The following is an 18,377-nucleotide window of genomic DNA, read 5'->3' as shown; positions in this document are numbered from 1 at the left end:
CACTGTCCGGAGCCAGAAAACTTACCTAGGCTGCTACCCTCATCAGTTTCCCAGCTTTGCAAAGGGAGGGGAGCTGGGAACCAGGCTGCTGGCCTGGTTCCCAACTCCCCACTCCTTGCAGGACCCGTGAAACTGACCAGCCCATCAGGGCTGGTCAGCTTCCTGGCTGCGTCTCCCTGCCATCCCCCAGCCACACAGCTGTCAGCCTGGCAACGGTGCCACTGGGGGAAGGCAGGGAGAAGTAGCTCTTAGCTGCGCCTTGGTTCCCAGGCGCTGGTCAGTTTCCCAGCTCCTGCAAGCCCAAGAACCAGGCTGCAGCCTGGTTACCGTGTGTCTCCACCACAGCCCTAACTTGTGCAAAAATTTGAGTTATGCAGGGGTGGGGGTGTGCACGAACACAGCCCCCAAATAACTTGAGGGTTTACTGTACAGCAGTTTTAGAGATAAGCAAGAATGAAATAAACACAACATGCAAGCACCAAACTAGGAAACAAATAACTATGCTTAGATTACAGGATACAGCTTCCAATGGAGATATGAAAATCCTGAATGGTATAGTTGTGAGGGGAAGAATGCTACCTGATCCTTGTATTCCCATGGGGGATAGTTAATTCTAATCGCAAAAGTAATTCATACCACACCATCTCAATGAACCCATCCTCTATCCTTTGAGCTGTACTTTCCTATTTAACCTGATTCAGAACTATAAGAATCATAGAATATTAGAACTGGAAGGGACATCAAGGTGTCATCAAGTCCAATCCCCTGCCCTCACGGGCACCATCTAGATCATTCCTGAGAGATGTTTATCTAATCTGCTCTTAAATATCTCCAATGACGGAGATTCCACAATCTCTCTAGAAAATTTATTCCAGTGTTTAATCACCCTGACAGGAAGCTTTTCCTAATGTACAATCTAAACCACCCCGCTTCAATTTAAGGCCACTGCTTCTTGTTCTGTCATCCAAGGTCAAGCAGAACAATTTTTCTCCCACCTTCTTGTAACACCTGTTATGTACTTGAAAACTGTTATGTCCCTTCTGAGGCTACAGCTACACTACAAGATAAATTCAAATTTAAGGCAGTTAGCTCGATATTACATGTCTGTCTTCACTGTAATGCCATTAAGCTCGATTTAGGGAGCACTAATACCAATATAATATCATCAGACCTGTCTGGGTGTAGCATCAAGTTCAAATTTAAAAGTTTGAATAAAGGCCAATGTGGAAGCACCACACTTTACAACTGAATTTATTAATCTCCAGATGTGTCCTGTGTGTAACCCACAATACCCCTCAGAGCTCTGTTTTTGATGCTGCTCTCCAGTTGCACAGGAATTACAGAACAAGAAGACCGTGAATTTCAACTCAGGACCAGGAAGCCCGTGGCTGTGGGGTCATGTTTGTATGAGAGGCTGAGAAACATATTTCTTTTTTTCCTATTAGCGCAGTGAGCACATCTACCCATCACAAATAGTCCCAGCCCAGAGTCTGTGGTTCTGTCTCTACCTCTGCAAGCTGTGCACTTGGTATTTTTTTCTGCACTGCTTGGTGACAGCAGCTAGGCTGTTGTGGGGGTCATGCCGGCATAAGAGGCCGAGAAACTTCTTCTCAGCGGTTTACATTTACGCACACCCCTCCCTCCCTCTCCCACAGGTGCCATGCAGTCAGGGTCTTTCCTGCACTCAACCACATCATGTGGCTAGCCCCTGACCCAAAAAAAGGACGTGCCTGCCATTCGGTGCTGACCATGTGGCCAGTTAGGGTTCCAAGGATGGGAAAGATTTTTAGGGGGCTTGCAACAGTCTGGGAAGAAGTCTCCCCTGGCAGCTAAGACTTTTGGGGAGTTGCTGCTACCAGGTAAAGTCTTCCTCGGTGGCTAAGATTTTTGGGGACTTGCAGCCGTCTTGGGGGACTGCTTCAACCCTACTTTTTCTTCCTCCTGACTGGAAAAATGGACATATGCTTACCACAGGAGGGGAATGAGGGCAATGCAATGTGGGATGATGATGTTATACCAGTGAAAATACCCAGAATGCTATTGGGATGAGAGAATTATGGGATAGGTTCCCACAATGCACTGCTGCAACAGTCGATGTTTGCCGATTGAGCGTGGCTACAATAATTTGACTTTGTGAGGATCATGTGGGGAGGTGAGGATAGTCAAATTCAAATTTATAAAATTCAGCATTATAAAACTGATATTAATAAATTTGAATTTATCTCATTCTCTAGACATAACCTCAATCTTCTTGTTTCCAAACAAAATAAACTCAGTTTTTTCAGTCTTCCCTCATATTTCATGTTTTCCGGACCCCTAATCATTTTTCTTGCACTTCTCTAGATTCTCTCCAATTTCTTTTCTTGAACCATGGTGGCCAGAACTGGACACCACTCCAACTTGAGCCTGATCTATGCAAAGTACAGCAGAAGAATTACTTCTCGCATCTTGCTCACAACCCTCCTGTTAATGAATCCCAGAATCATGTGGGGTGGGGGAGGTGTTTGTTTGGGCAGCGGTGTCATGCTACTGTGGTATATGGTGGGAACATATCAGCCAGCCTGAAGTCCCACACCAAACCCAAAAATGGAAAAAGTAACCTGATCGTGTCTGACTAAACATTTCTTTTCTACTCACACTAGTATTTCAAGGTTGTTCTCAAGCCCTGGATATTATTGAAAACTTCCAAGCCTGGTTTCATAAGTTAGCTATCTATTTATCTCTCCTCTGGCTGCACAAAGGATTCACCCAGCATATAACTGGTCCAATTCAATCTTCCCCCTCTCTTTTCCCAGTGACTCACCTGGCTGTTTGCTAACACAGACCCCAGGACTTACCACCTCTGGGTTTAAGAATTTAGTTAATTGACTACTGGGTTGTCTAGAAAAGGGGTTGTAGCCTTCCCACTCATCAGAATTCTTTAATTATTTCCTCCATTGTTTTTCTTGGCATAAAACTTTTCCTGACTGGTCTGTAGTTTTCTGGGTTGTTTTTATTTCCCTTTTCATATATGGGCACTATATTTGCCCTCTTCCCACACACAACTGTTTATATATGTTTCTCATTGTTATATTATGTTAAAGATTTCACCCTTCACTACATTATAGTCATTTTTACTTATAAACAGTTACAAAAAATGTATTTTAAAACTACTTCTTCACAAATTGCTCTTTGCCCCCTGAACGCTTTAATAGATATTAAGTCTATAAAACCTACAGACATATGGTGCGTAATCTACAGAACTGGTTGTAATCTAGAATCACTGTTTCTGATCTCTGTCAATTGAACATTCTGAAACACATGAAATCCATCTGTAGATACTTCCATTTTAACTTACCATCCATTTTTGGAACCACACAGCTTTGATATCAAGCAGTGCAAAGAAGTAGACTGGATCCAGAAGCTTTGGAGAGACACGGTATCTTTGCTCACAATTTACTGACAACAGCATTAACGTAGTCTCAACTATTTCTTCCATATACCTCAAAATTATTAAAAAAATATGGTCAAGCATTAAATTAAATAAAATTTTGTATTGGCACTATTCAAAACAATATTTGCTTATAATACTGAAAATATTAAATTGGAGAAATATTAATGGACTCTAAATGGAAGTGAATTGCATTTAATTTGATCTTTAAAGGTTTTCGGGATTTTTTTGCCCTTGTTGTGTTAACAACATGCATATTTTTATATAAAATCTTCCCAAAGGACTCCATACACAGAGTATTAAAGTTACCTACTAAATATTATTTGCTTTACACACCACTGAAATGCAGCCTCCTCAAAGACAAAAGAAGTTAAAGGTTTAACTATGCACAAAAACTACTACCCAAATTGTTAGGAACAACAGTACACTACAATTCAATTATCAGAGAGGTAGCCATGTTAGTCTGTGTCTTCAAGAATAAAAAGTCCTATAGCACCTTATATCTGTTAGTCTATAAGGTGCCACAGGACTTCTTCTTGTTCTATAATTCAGTTGAAACTGCTGGGGAATTTAGGTAGGTAAATAGCATTATTTAAATTTGGACAGAACCTTGGGGCAAAGTTTCTGACTGCTGGGGAAAATGCCATTGATAATTTAATTTAATTGATTAGCCACCATTTGCTGATATGAGAGAGAACACATCTATTAGCAAAGCATTTCTGGTATACTGCAGCACTGAATGCTGGGTGACATAGAATTAAGCGTGTTACATACTCGATCATCACTACTTACTGCCTGAATATTGGAGATCCTGAAATATGTTGTTGTTATACACTAGAAGATACTAGGAAAGGATAAGATTTCCAGAGAGGAGGTAAATGATTTTGAGCGCACTGATAAGAACTAATGTCAGGCAACTGATGCCAGGCTGCAGTGGAACTAGTAGGGAGAAGTGTTTGCTTTTGGGAAAAGCTGCTTCCCCAAAGGCAAGAGGCCTGAAGGCTTAAAGACAGTAGGAAGAAAAGCTGAGATGTACAGAGAACTGAAAACTTTCCATTCCCACGGTGACCTAAACATTTGGACACACATTACAGATTATTTGTTAAAATTCTATGCCTTTAATATTAATGTAAAAATGTTATTTTAGAATTATTGATTAAAGGTGACATACTTTTCCGGATGACGAATCCAGAAAGAGGGAACCTCTCTTTGGTACTCATTTAGAAGACGCACCTGTGAACAAAGAGATTAAGTGTAAAAAGAAAAAAGTACCAATATTTTAATAATTGCATAATTAAAAGAGAATGGAAAGCTAATTTGTACCTTTTTAAGTAAACGAATTATTTCTGGGTTAGTTATGTCCACACCATCTGAAATAGTGGGAACAAAATTTTCTCCACAAAGAAAGTACAATTCTAAGTGTTTCACTGAAAAGAGAAAAAAATCCACAGTATTACTAGTGACATAAGCTTCATTAGGTTGTGATTTTTAAAGTAATTTCAGAAAAGCATATGACCTATGAAAAACTCTTAAAACATTATTACATGCAAATACCTAAACTTGTATAAACTTCCCTTGTCATATTTAGTGGAGAAGATGAAAAGGTCTTTGCATAGAATCTCAGTATTTTGTCCTAAGAGGAAAACGAAAAAAATATTAGCCACTGGAAAAATAACCTTATTAATACAGTGAAAAATACAGTACAATTAAAACGTATTCTGTGCTTTGTTCAATATTATAGGCCACTTAAATAGCACTAAAAATGAGCCAGGTGCTTTACAAGGGTACAAAACAGACCTGTGATCTCAAAAACCTAAAATATAAAAGGACTAATGCCCTGATTTTGCAATTTTCTGCTCCTGCATGGAACTGTATTATGAATTTGATAGTAAAACTATTGACATGAAGATTAGCCACGGCTTTTAAAGCAAAGAATGAACTACTTAGGAAGGAGTCGACACAGCACCTCTCAAAACTTAAACTATTTTAGTTTTGGCAGGTATGGGAACGCTTCAGCGCTGAAAAACACTGATGTCATTTAATTTGCATTGTTGGTTTGTTTGGGTTTTTTTTTTTTCCCCCCTCCAGGAGACATACTTCCTAAATCATGCCAAAAGGAACTGGATCAATGCATATGCAACGCTGCATCTTCATAATGCATCATATATTTTGTGATATGAAAATACATCACTTCACTGTGAAAGAATACCATCACATTTTATATAGAGTTACGCAAACTTTTTAACAAAATGATAAGTACATTTTATTTTTTACGTTATTGGCGAGAACAAAGCAAACGGTACAATCAAAATAACATTCCATTCACTTAGTAGCTTTTGAAGTGCAAATTTAACACCATAGTTAGCAGTACAATAAAGAAATAATTCTCTTCTCAATAGAAAATAATCCTTAGTACAGGTTAAACCTAGCACCCTTGTGAGCTGACTGGTGCCAGATGAGAGAATTTTCTGGACGACAGGAGGTCAATATTTTCTCGCACATTACCCACACTTCCACTGCTTAATGGGCTCTTAGAAGACTATTAGGAGTACATTACAGCTAAATAACAGCACAGAACACTGACAGCCAGGACTGGTGGCTGTAAACAAACTTTATGGGACCACAGGAAACCTAGCCACACTAATGGTAAGTGGTCTTTTGGCTAACTAAAATCATGCTGGATTAAGGAGTTTGCCAGACAAGAGAGTTCTGTATTCGAGAGGTTCAACCTGTATATTCATTTTAAAATTGATCCAGTCAACATCAGTCTACACAAAACAATATTTGAATATCTATCATATACCCACTAACTCAAATGTGCCTTTAACTGGGTGCATAAAGGTTGCCTAAAAAAATGGCAACTGAAATCAAATACTGTACTCTGTTCCTATGATGTTTCAACAAACAGATGTAAACCTATGTTGAGTAATTTGTTTGGTCTGATGTGAATTCCAGTAATCCGCCAATCTCTCTCACCTTTCAAGGTTCTTTATCTCTGCAATCTCTAATCCAAGTCACAACCTCTTAAAAATGATCTTTAGGTTCAGAAAATGAGAATTGGATGCAGCTAGTATCATATTCTACTGGAATGAGAAGCATGATATATTGTTCAAATGTTTGATATTATAACATGCTCTTTAGTTTTCACAGAAATTCATTTGATTGCCTAAAGCTAACATAGACTGACATTTTCAAAAGGGCCAAAAGAAATTAGGCTCCAAACTCCCACTAAAAGTGAGTGGATGCTGGGCATGTTGCCCAAATGTATACTTTTGAATACTTCTCCTATTAATAGCACTTCTAAGAGTAGTGTAACTTTTGTAGGCTTCAATGATCTAGTGAAATTACTAAATAAAGCAATGTGCACTACAGTAGATGGAGGCCAGGTTTATGCTAAATGTGAAGGTCAACATTAAGATATGCAAACTCCAGATACAGTAATTAAGCAGCTGGAGTCAACATACCTTAATTCAAGGTTCCATGATGTCTCCAATGCAGGAGGCTGCCAGCAGCAAATGCTCCCATCGACTTCCTTTACTCCCTGAGAAGAGCAGGAATACCAGTGCTGACAGGGGTGCCCTTTGAATCTGATTTAGATTATTCCTACATGATGTACTACATGGAACTCGGGAAGATCAGCAGCAGCAGTGTTGATCTTCCCCACACTGAAGACATGCCCAGAAATAGTAATTAAAAAGTGCAACACTACATTTACCCCTCCAGTTAAAATACGAGAACATCCGACACACATCCCTTGAGACATCTAACAAAATCGAGAAAAACAGATGTTTCTACGGGAAAACCAATCAGAAAAAATAAATCTATAAAACTCCAAAACAAATTAAGACATTTTCATGCATCATAAAAAATCCATACAGGGAACATGTCCAGTTTTTAAAAATTCTGTGACAGTCATCTCTAAATCAAGTAATGGAAAAACCTAATTAAGTTGTTTTACCTCAAGAACAATGTAACTGATAAATATACAAATTGGTTACCTCTTGCCAGCCTACTGGATTACCATATCACAAACAGGTTTGCTTATTCCTATAAACTGTTTAGAATGGATAAACATTTGATTACTACATATAAAATAGTTGCTTACACTGAGCATGGAATCAGGATCTGAAAGACACACTGTAAGATGTTTACGCAAATTAGGCCAACTCTCACAGTTCAGTACATCAGAGGGAGGTGCCGAGCATAATGTTTGCACTGCTTCTTGACGCACCTGAAATAATCAAAAATATAAACAAAAATGCTGCCATCAGCACCAAAGCCAAAATTAATTCTTCTGGGGGGTGGGGACTACTAGATTTTGTGGGGCTCCATAGGGTCTGGGATGGGCCCAAAAATTACAGGATCATTGTGCAAAAGGGGGCTGTGACTTAGGAGAGTGGGTGTGTGAGGGACTGAGAACTCTGACTGGTGGTGCAGGTTCTGAGGTGGGACTTGGATGTGTTTGGGGTGCAGAAGGGTCCATGCAATGGTCAAGGGATTTGAAGTGTGAGAGAGGGTGCCGGACAGGAGGCTGGGGTGAGGTGTGGGAAGGAGTTAGGGTATGTGAGAGGAATCAGGACTAGGACATGAACTTGGGGTGCAGGTGCTCGCCTTGGGCAGCTACAATTTGGTGGATGGGGGGAACAAGTGGATCTATGCAGCCTGTGCTAGCTTGCAGGCATGACCCCATGCAGCTCCCATTGGCCAGACATAGCAGCCAATAGGGGCTGTGAGGGGCAGACCCGGCAGGCAACACCAATGCCATGACAGAGCTTACTTGTGCAGTGCTTCAGGGTGGGAAGAAGGAATAGCAGCATGCAGAACTGCTTCTCCCACACCAGACAGAACCAGCCTAGAATACACTATGAAGGGGGTTTATTAGCCTGGGGCCCTGCGCTGCAGCCCTTAAGACCACTTTCTTAATCTGGCTCTGATCAGCACTATTACAATGAAGCATTTTAAAAAGTGACTTTTGGGGGGGAAACAGTCCAGGAAGAAAGGACACAAAAAGCAAGAATTAATCAAGAAGAAGGAAAACCTCTTACGCTAGTATACTGCAAAAATAATTTGAACAAAAAAGTGAGGAAAACAAAAGCACACATTATTTTAAAATGCATACCTAAATTAGTTTAAAGACTATGTTGATTTCCATTACTATTTATTTTCCTATTACAACTATATATTTTATCATCAAATCTGAGATTATACTAGATAATTAAATTACTTTATTACTCAAATGCTACAACCTGGAGTAATAGCTTTGCAATCAATCAACAAAAATATATGAAGCAATTTACTACTTCTGACAGTGTGGTTGCCTTGCATTGATATAGAAAGGGTTAAAAACAGGAGTGGGAGAGGACTGTCCTAGGACCCAATCCAGGAGTAAGGATTGTGGCAGCCAATCAGCACCCAAGAGAGCTGTATAAAAGAGAGGGCTGGCCAGAGATTGACTCTCTGAAGTTGCTGCCAGGGACAATTAGCCTAAGGAAGTGCTGCATATTCACCGCAGCACTTCACTAGTAATCTCCCATCGCCCTGATTGACATGCGCCTGCTTCAAAGTTGGGGGGCAAGTGTAGACGAGCCCAGAATGATGGCTATATATGTAACGATCAATGTTTGTTATACTGTAACTGTAAATCTTAAATCCATGGGATAAAATCCTGGACCCACTGAAGTCATTTACAGCTTTGCTGTCATTTCAGTGGAGCCAGGATTTCACTCATGTTTATCTACCTATACCATATTTTCAAATATACCATACATTTTAATTTATAAGTGACATTTTAGGTATTCTTTTGACTCACCTCCTTAGGCTGAGCAGGGTCAAGCCTCTCCACAAGTAACTGTAATTGTTCTTGAGTCATGAATGTATAACTCTATAACAATGTAAAATGTTCATTAAATAAATCCTATTAAAATGCATCACTAATGACTAAAAACATCAGACTTTATGGCTATAAAATTTATTTTTGAACAATTAGGATGTTAAGTATCTATCTTAATACAACAGTAAATTTAAAATTTTAAATGACCAAAGTTCAGAAAATACATACTTGAAATGCCAATAAAAAAAAGAGTCTTCATTCTGTCTGTGCTTTACCAAGTAATGTCGTATGAAGTCAATAATATAGCATAGTAATGTATGTTGGAAAAGAACATATAGGCTACTTCCACACTAGCACACTACATCGAAGTAGCCTATTTCAAAGTAAGAACATAGCGACGGGGAACATCGAAAGGAGCCGCCCCGGAAGGAAATGTGGAGCTTCCATACACACACAAGTGCTCTCCATCAAAATAAGGGGCCAGCAAAGCCTGCGGACAGCGTCAGAGGCTGGACTAGCCCTTCTGGGGCAAGAGCAAGCTGCTCCCATAAAGGGCGCCTCCCAGATACACTCAGCCTGAACAGCATAGCCGCGTCTACACATGCACGCTACTTCGAAGTAGCGGCGCCAACTTCGAAATAGCGCCCATCACGGCTACACGTGTTGGGCACTATTTCGAAGTTAACTTTGACGTTAGGCGGTGAGACGTCTAAGTCGCTAACCCCATGAGGGGATGGGAATAGCGCCCTACTTCGACGTTCAACGTCAAAGTAGGGAACGTGTAGACGATCCGCGTCCCGCAACATTGAAATAGCGGGGTCCTCCATGGCGGCCATCAGCTGAGGGGTTGAGAGATGCTCTCTCTCCAGCCCCTGCAGGGCTCTATGGTCACCGTGTGCAGCAGCCCTTAGCCCAGGGCTTCTGGCTGCTGCTGCTGCAGCTGGGGATCCATGCTGCATGCACAGGGTCTGCAACTAGTTGTCGGCTCTGTGTATCTTGTGCTGTTTAGTGCAAGTGTGTCTCGGAGGGGCCCTTTAAGGGAGCAGCTTGCTGTTGAGTCCACCCTGTGACCCTGTCTGCAGCTGTTCCTGGCACCCTTATTTCGATGTGTGCTACTTTGGCATGTAGATGTTCCCTCGCAGCACCTATTTCGATGTGGTGCTGCCCAACGTCGACGTTGCCAGCCCTGGAGGACGTGTAGACACTATTAATCGAAATAGCTTATGTCGATGTCGCTACATCGAAATAAGCTATTTCAATGTAGCATGCACGTGTAGACGTAGCCCATGAGGTCCACAGAGCCAACAACCAGTTGCAGACCCTGTGCACACAGCATGGAACCCCAGCTGCAGCAGCAGCCGTAGCAGCAGCCAGAAGCCCTGGGCTAAGGGCTGCTGCATGCGGTGACCATAGAGCCCTGCAGGGAATGGACAGAGCGTCTCTCAACCCCTCAGCTTATGGCTGCCATGGAGGACCCCACTATTTCGATGTAGCGGGACGCGGATCGTCTACACAGGCCCTACTTCGACGTTGAACATCGAAGTAGGGCACTATTCCCATCTCTGGATAGGAATAGCGATTTCGATGTCTCGCCGCCTAACATCGATTTCAACGTCAAAATAGCGCACGGCGTGTGTAGACGTGACGCGTGCTATTTCAACGTTGTGTCAACTACTTCGAAGTAGCCAGCCAGTATAGATACACCCATACAGTAACACATATTACTGTTCTTCCAATAAAAATGAACAAAGGTCAACTGAATATTGTTACATAATCTTCACCTTTTTCTCATATTACTTTCACATATTATGCAAGACTATGAATTTGCACTTGCACACACACAGATGTCATAATTGTTTTCCATGACTCAAAGGCAACAGAAATTCCAACCAATTTATCCTTTGTAGCAGAATCTGTCCGCAGAATCGAAGTTTTCATTTTTGAAAAAACAGATTCAATTCTGCTACTGCTCAGCAGAAAAGATTCAGATTGCAAATCATACCTGATTGAATGATGAGTCACTATCAGAGCAGTTGTCTGTATTGTAAGCATTGTGCTCTTTCTTAGTTTTTCTATGCATCTCCTTATTACGCATCTGATCTTCTTCAAATTTGTTAATCAGAGATTCCACCACTACCATCATGACATTCTTCAGTGAATACATCATTTCTCTGTACCTTCAAAGTTAAGGTAATGTTAACACTGAATAACATAAAAATCACTAAATTTTGAATGGATAAGACATGCCATTACAAAGTAGAAACCTTAGTGTAGCCCTAGCCTGGGGGCTTTGCCATTGACTTTGATGAGCCTAAGACTGAGCCCTCACACCCAGCTCCCACAAGACTTACAAAGTGAGTTCAAAAGTTTAGTTCAAAAGCAACTCTGACAAACTATTATATTTAGTGCCAAAAGGAAAGCTAACAGGTGTAGCTTCTACATATAAATTATTGACTTATATTTTGCAGCATGATAGATCTATGTCAGAACTGTTTGCAATGAACAGCGGGGTCCAACAAGGGTGTGTTCTTGCCCCTACCCTCTCCGGCATATTCTTTTCAGTTCTACTAAATTGAACATCTCAAAACCCACAGAGAGATGTATTTCTCCAAACAAGATTAAATAAGTCTCTCTACAACCTGCCAAGACTCAAGGCCAAAACTAAGATCAAGAAAGTCCTCATTAGGGAACTCCTCTTCACAGATGATGCAGTTCTGTCACTCATAATAAAGACACTTTACAGTCACTGATGGATTCTCCATCCACAGCCTGCAAGTCACTTTCCTTTGGCATAAGCATGAAGAAAACTGTTGTATTCACTCAAGGTATACTTCACCAACCCAGTGTGACTCTGGATAACAGCCCATTAGCTGTGGTTCAACAATTCAGTTATCTTGGACCTACTGTCACCACCAACCTATCCATGGACGAAGAACGGAACATCAGAATCGGGCAGGCAGCTATGATTTTTGGCAGACTTTTGAAACGAGCATGGAACAATTCTAAACTGACAGCAAAAACAAAGATACTAATCTACCAGGAATGTGTATTGAGTATCTTGCTATATATGGTTCTGAGGCACGGACCACCTACTCAAACTAGAAGAAAAAACTGAACAGCTTCCATCTTCACTGCCTCTGCAGAATTATGAATATCAACTGGCAACATAAAGTTTCAAATGCAGATGTGCTGTCAAGATCTGGCAAACCCAGCCTCTTAGCGATCCTCAACAGCAGAAGACTACAATGGCTTGGTCATATGAGAAGAATTGGTGACCAGTGTCTTCCCGAAGAAATCCTCTTTGGTGAGCTGTCATGTGGGTTGACAACAAGAGGAAGACCCTGCTCATACTCAAGGATACATGCAAAAATGCCACGAAAAAATTCAACATCAATCCAAAATCCTGGGAATCTACATCATCAGATCAAAATACCTGGTGACCATGACTACAACAGGGCTCATTATCCTTCACACTCAAAAGAACTTCATCTTAGAAGGCAAAACTCTCGACTCAAGAATTCGGAAATAGACTGACATACAGTTACTGCAATCGACCGTGCAAATCCAATATTGGACAGATAAGCCACGAGAGAAGCTGCAGACTCAAACACTATCCACAGATCCTCACTGCCACTGCTAACCACCATCTCTTGAAATGAAAAGGGGCCATAGTACCACAGTATATTTTGCTACACATTGCTGAAGTAATTTATGAATAACAATTAGGCACTACTTAATGAACTTGCTAATAAAAGGATTTTAACCTTCAATAAAACTTCTGATGTATTCTTGTAATATGACCTACACATATTTTACTAACATTATTTTATAAGTATTATCACTAAATACACAGTTCCTAATCAAAGGGTCAAACTCCCAACCCACTACCTTGTCGGCTTAGTAATACAGGTTGTACCTCCTAAAACTGGTGCTCTCTGGTCTAACGAAATCCTTCATCTAGCAGGACCTGGGATGTTCCTGGACCACAGAGACGGACAAGAAAGTAAGCTTCAGCCTGCATACTACAGCAGCCCTGGGGATGGGAACTGGCACCCCTGATAGCTCCAAGGGAGGGGGCCACTGATGGGCTGCAGCCCATGTCCCCCAACAACCATGCAGGGGGATGGAGCCCTACAGGACCTGAGCCAGCAGCCCCTGGCAACCCCATGGGGTCAGTGGCAGCAGCTGTCGTTGGAGCCAGCTTCCCTCAACAGTCCTGGGGGGCTAGTTCTGCCTGCCTGGCAGCCCCCTTGGGCTAGAACTGGATTCCCCAGCAGACCCCTAGGACCAGGGCTGAATTCCAGTCAGCCAAGCAGGGCCCTTCAGCAGCCTCCCCAGCATAACCAGGAGCCCCAGACTGGTGAGCAGTGGAGTGCCAGCCGGTGGGGCAGTGGCAAGGAGCCTCCCCGGTCCAGCAAATTCTCTTGTTCGGAACCAATCAGGTCCCAACCATGCTGGAGCAGGGAGGTGCTATAAGTTTGTCCAGCTAATAACACAGAGATCACAGTTATCCAAAATGTGGCCAAGCATGTAGTCTTTAAATCATATCTGCTAGACTGTGAAACCCAAACAGAACATTATCAGAGAACTTAATTTCTCGCAATCTTGGTGTGACAAATTTTGGAACAGGTGCCATGTTCAAGACACTATTCAACAATTGTTTAAAACTTCAGCTGTTTTTTTTTCCATTTAGATATCAAATTGTCCAAAAGCAAACATTTAAAAAGGAATTTCAATCAACACAAAAAAAGAAGTTGATAGTTTTCACTTCTTGATGAACCGTTCATTTAAACAAGTGAACTTGGTACCAAAACACTTTCTATTCACAAGACAGCAGAGATGAATTCTGTACTGTGCAATAAATGAATACAGTAATCCCTCAATCTAGTCGGAGATTGCGCACTGGGCAACCTCCGCGTAAAACAAATTTCACATTAATGGGGGGTGGGAGATTCTGACAATTCCCCTGGCTGGGGGAGCGGACAGCTGGAGCCTCTGCAGAGCTCTGCTACCCCCACCCCCCACCACCATCACCACCTGGAGGAAGCCAGGGAGCAGCAGCGTTCTGCTGCCGTTTCCAGCCGCCCACCTCCCCAGGCTGTGAGAAGCGGTGCAGCCGCTGACTCCAGCTGTTGGCTTCCGCAACTGGAGGAAGCAGGTGGCGGTGGCAGCCACGTGACCCTCTGGCTTCTCCCAGCTGGGGGGCACACAGATGCTGTCAGCACTGTTTCTCCCAGCTGGGGAGCTCAGCACACAAACAGAGGCTTGTGCAAGGAGCTGTGTGCCTGCCAAGCTCCCCTGCTGGGGGGAGCCAAGGGCTGGAGAGGGCAGGGCAGTTTCCGTTTGCAATTAACTCGTGTTAATGCAAGTTAAGTGCAAATCGAAATCGTGCTTCTCATGGGTTTACTGTATGCACAAGAATTGTTTTGTCTGACTTACATAATATAAAGATATATTGTTTTGTTCACTAAAGGTTGTGGCAGGGTCAGGCCAGATGGCCCCTTCTAAGTAAGAGAAAGGCAGCCCAGAGAGGGAGAAAGGGCCCAAATAGAAGCAGAAGGCACCAGGGCAGCCAGTAGCAGCTGGGAGGGAGCTGGCTCAGGCAGACTGGGGCCAGCTGACTTCACTGCTGGCTTAATGAAGGCCTTTAAAAACCCTCCACAGTTGCAGTGTAGTGGGAAGATGGAAGGAGAGTGGAAGAGGTTGGAGGAGAAACAGAGAGCAAGAGTGGAAGCCTGAGAGGAAGACATGGAAACTCCAGCTCAGGAACAGCACGGAAGGGAGCCCCAGGAGGAGTGGCCTGGCTCCCTACCACAGCGATGCTTAGCAAAACCCCAGCTGCTGGGAGAAAGGGATGAGAGGCCAAACCTAGCTGTGGCCTGGGTAAGAAGATACACTGAAACAAAAGGTGTTGTTCATTTTATGTTGTATAAACATGAGCTCAAAAATAGTGCAATAGAAGTTCTATTATCCAGCACCCCCAGGTACTGGAGCAGGGCCCTTGGGCCCACTGCCACCCATCCCACTCCACCAGCCAGACCCAGCCAAGTGGCCACTGGCAGAGCAGGTGCTGGTTAACTGAGCATGCTAGAACTGAGCATAACAGTTAATTGAGCATATCTGGAATTTAGATAATTGGGATTTTACTGTAACTTCTATTTTTTCAATATTTCTCACTTCCTTCTTTTGGCTATTCAACACAGTGATATTGTAAACTGAGATTTGATTTTACAACCAAAATCCTAAATAATTGCATGACTCTTGGAAGTTTGTAATCTTAAACAGCTCAATGGGTTATCGTCACACTTCCCTAGATAGCAATAAATTTTCATTTCCAAGATGAGACAAGTAAGAGAAATTTCAACCCATAACACAGTTAGGAAAAATAAATTAGAGAGAAAGAGAGTGTACGCTCATTCATAAATATTAAGAAGTAGTGACTGAAAATATATGAAAGGAAAAAAGGCATAAGTTAGGCCACAAAATTTAACTGCATATTTTTAAAAATACAATGTTATATGCATCATGTGCACATACTCACTCTTTTGATTCCCGAGTCTTCTTAGTAACATGCTGGACAAGAGTGTCATAACCAGATCCTTCACCCTGATTTTGAGCAGAAATACATTTTTCTGTTTCTTCTTCAATCACAGTTCCTAGAGTGCTGCATAGGTATTGTCGAAGGTATTTCACAAACTCATAACTGCAACAAATAATTTGGAAATTAAAATGCAATGTATTTCACTATATGCATATTTCAAATATTTTCAATAGTACATATGCAACATTGTTTTCCAGCAGACACATCTTTTTGAGCATCAGTACTTTTAAGAATTAACACAGTGTTTTTCAGCTGAGTGAAAAGTTCAAACATCAAACCAGGGGCACTGAAACAATTTGTATAGGGGTGGGAAATGCTGGCAGCCATTGAACCAAACTGTAAACCTGGCATATGGTGGGACACACTTCAAATCAGGTGGCACCACCACACACCGTAGAATCCCTAATTCTAGAACCTATGCACCAATTCTGCTTTTTCTCGTGTGTCTTCAGTATGAGTATATAATATGAAGGAAATACCTCAGTAAACCATAATTCCCTTTTGTACCTTTAAAAATCTTACCCTAAATGCAAAGGTCTGTAAGAATACTGTATCGCAGAGTTAAGAATCACAAAGTATTAGGAAATGCAGAAATTAAGGCTCTAAGAAGAACATTAACTTGAATGCACTAAAACATGCATGTTTCAAGGTATTTTTATGACAATTAGTAATAATTGATCCAAGCTGTATAACTAAGAACATTAATATAGACAATGACTCTACTTCATCTTTAAGCAGTGAGTAGGCGAATTCTTCTTGCTGGCCAAATGAATCAACAGGGTTTTATGGCTAAAAGGAGGAGGCAAACTGATGTAAAAGGAAAGAAGGGGCCAGCATGACAATGCTGACTCAGCCCCTCAGAACCAGATAGGCAGAAAGGTTTAAAAAGGGCTGCCATGTTCATGAAGTCCCCTTTTACTTGGAGGAGGCAGAGGCAGCACCCAACCTTTAGGTGGATGAAATACCAGGTCTGATACCTCTTGTGAGTACTGTGCTAACTGCTCCTTTTTCACAGGAGCTTGAATTTTAACTTACCACCCAATTGACCTAGATGGATATGAGATTTGCCTTTCCCTACAATGGGTTCAGGAAATCATTTTTTCCCTGGTATTCTGTACGCTGCAACTCGTTATTCATGTCTGGTGTGGATGAACAATGCAGGTAGCCACAGGGAAGGCATAGAGTGACTGGATAAATGCCTTGGAAAAGGACTTGGAAAGAAAAGAAACTGGGCAGTGTGGAGAACCACTGTGTGTGATACAGCAGGGAGCTAACCACCACCTATATATAATAGAGAGCAGATGGTAAGGTGCCAGCAATGGATTGACTGGGTAGATCTAGATGGAAAAAAGAGGGGGAAAGGTAGAAGTCTCCTTGATAATTATGTAAGGAACAAGGGTTTATCTGTGCTGTACACTTATGTACCAGGCAGTCCCAGTCATATAATAATAAAATTGCAGCCTGATTAAACCCATATCAGATGGCTCCAGTCCTTCCTGAAGAGCCTGACAACAACCCACATATGCTATGCAAATAAGTTAAAACTGGATTAAATGTTAACTTCTGAATTTCTGGTCTCTGTGATTTTACCCTCGTTATCTTCACATTGCACTCATGCAATGTCTCGCATTTAAATTACAAGAAATAAAAATCTCAACTCAGTTCTCAACCAATCAGAATACAACCAATTGCATGATCGTGCCCCTCCAGACATGAAAACATGCACAAAAGTTACATCCCATTAAAGCAAACTGTACATAAGCATGAGCTTAAGTGCTTTATGGAATCAGGGCCGTTAGCAACATATATATATTTACATGTGTACGAGGAACTTTAAGGAAATTTTCTATATTGCAGTTTCATTAGGCAATTTTCAAATGGTCATAATTTCACTACATTAGAATCACTGGTTTTTCAAACAAACCAAAGGCAACATTCTACACTGAAGACTAATCTCTAGTTTAAGGCCTATTTGAAGGAACTAATTTTTTTTTAAATAGCCAGATTACTCGAGCAATGTAATTTCGAAATTCTGTTTATTTTGCACTGGGGCAAGACAGACAGCAAGTTACCATAACAGAGTACCATAATTGCACAACAGTTGTTTGTAGGATTGCTTTACTTCTTAATTATAACAAATGTGAATGCAACATGAGAACACAATTGCAGGTACTTTGGGCGAATTCAGAAGGACCAATATATAGAGTGGACATGTTTATATATGGTTCATTGGCTTTATTACATGATTTATCCAATCCTGGAAAACACACATAAAAAAAACGAAAAACAAAGCAGTTGTTGCTGTAGATGGCATAGTTCCTTCTTCCACAAAAACATTTTAAAAAGAAGTAGGAGAGTCAGGTCATTTTTGTTATCAAATATTTCATATAATATTCTTTTGATGAGATTAAGCTCTTGACTACCTTAGGTCACTTTAAGCAGAATAGCTCTAAATCGTATCCTTTTCCATTTATTTATTTTACTATTTTATTTTCACTGCTAGTAGAAGTAACATA

The 18,377-nt window shown here is 41.4% G+C and overlaps 1 protein-coding gene across 9 annotated transcripts in view; it reads right to left on the bottom strand.

The window, feature by feature from the left end:
• Positions 1-18,377, bottom strand: part of TBC1D32 (TBC1 domain family member 32) — a 197,642-nt gene that overhangs the window by 174,669 nt on the left and 4,596 nt on the right. For 8 of the 9 annotated variants that reach the window (XM_074990655.1, XM_074990659.1, XM_074990660.1 and 5 more), the window contains exons 3-10: positions 15,802-15,963; positions 11,263-11,437; positions 9,240-9,311; positions 7,536-7,661; positions 4,985-5,063; positions 4,754-4,857; positions 4,602-4,663; positions 3,338-3,482 (exon numbers count right to left, since the gene is read on the bottom strand). In XM_074990655.1, the coding sequence (XP_074846756.1) occupies positions 3,338-3,482; positions 4,602-4,663; positions 4,754-4,857; positions 4,985-5,063; positions 7,536-7,661; positions 9,240-9,311; positions 11,263-11,437; positions 15,802-15,963 (925 nt within the window). Of the gene's footprint in view, positions 1-3,337; positions 3,483-4,601; positions 4,664-4,753; positions 4,858-4,984; positions 5,064-6,894; positions 6,964-7,535; positions 7,662-9,239; positions 9,312-11,262; positions 11,438-15,801; positions 15,964-18,377 lie in introns of those variants that run through there. The other variant, XM_074990662.1, reaches the window with a different exon arrangement.

Source organism: Carettochelys insculpta, chromosome 3 (genome assembly GCF_033958435.1).
Source record: "Carettochelys insculpta isolate YL-2023 chromosome 3, ASM3395843v1, whole genome shotgun sequence".
NCBI classification, from domain to species: domain Eukaryota; kingdom Metazoa; phylum Chordata; order Testudines; family Carettochelyidae; genus Carettochelys; species Carettochelys insculpta.
The sequence above is the reverse complement of the archived record's forward strand: the minus strand, read 5'-3'. Positions and strand labels throughout refer to the sequence as shown.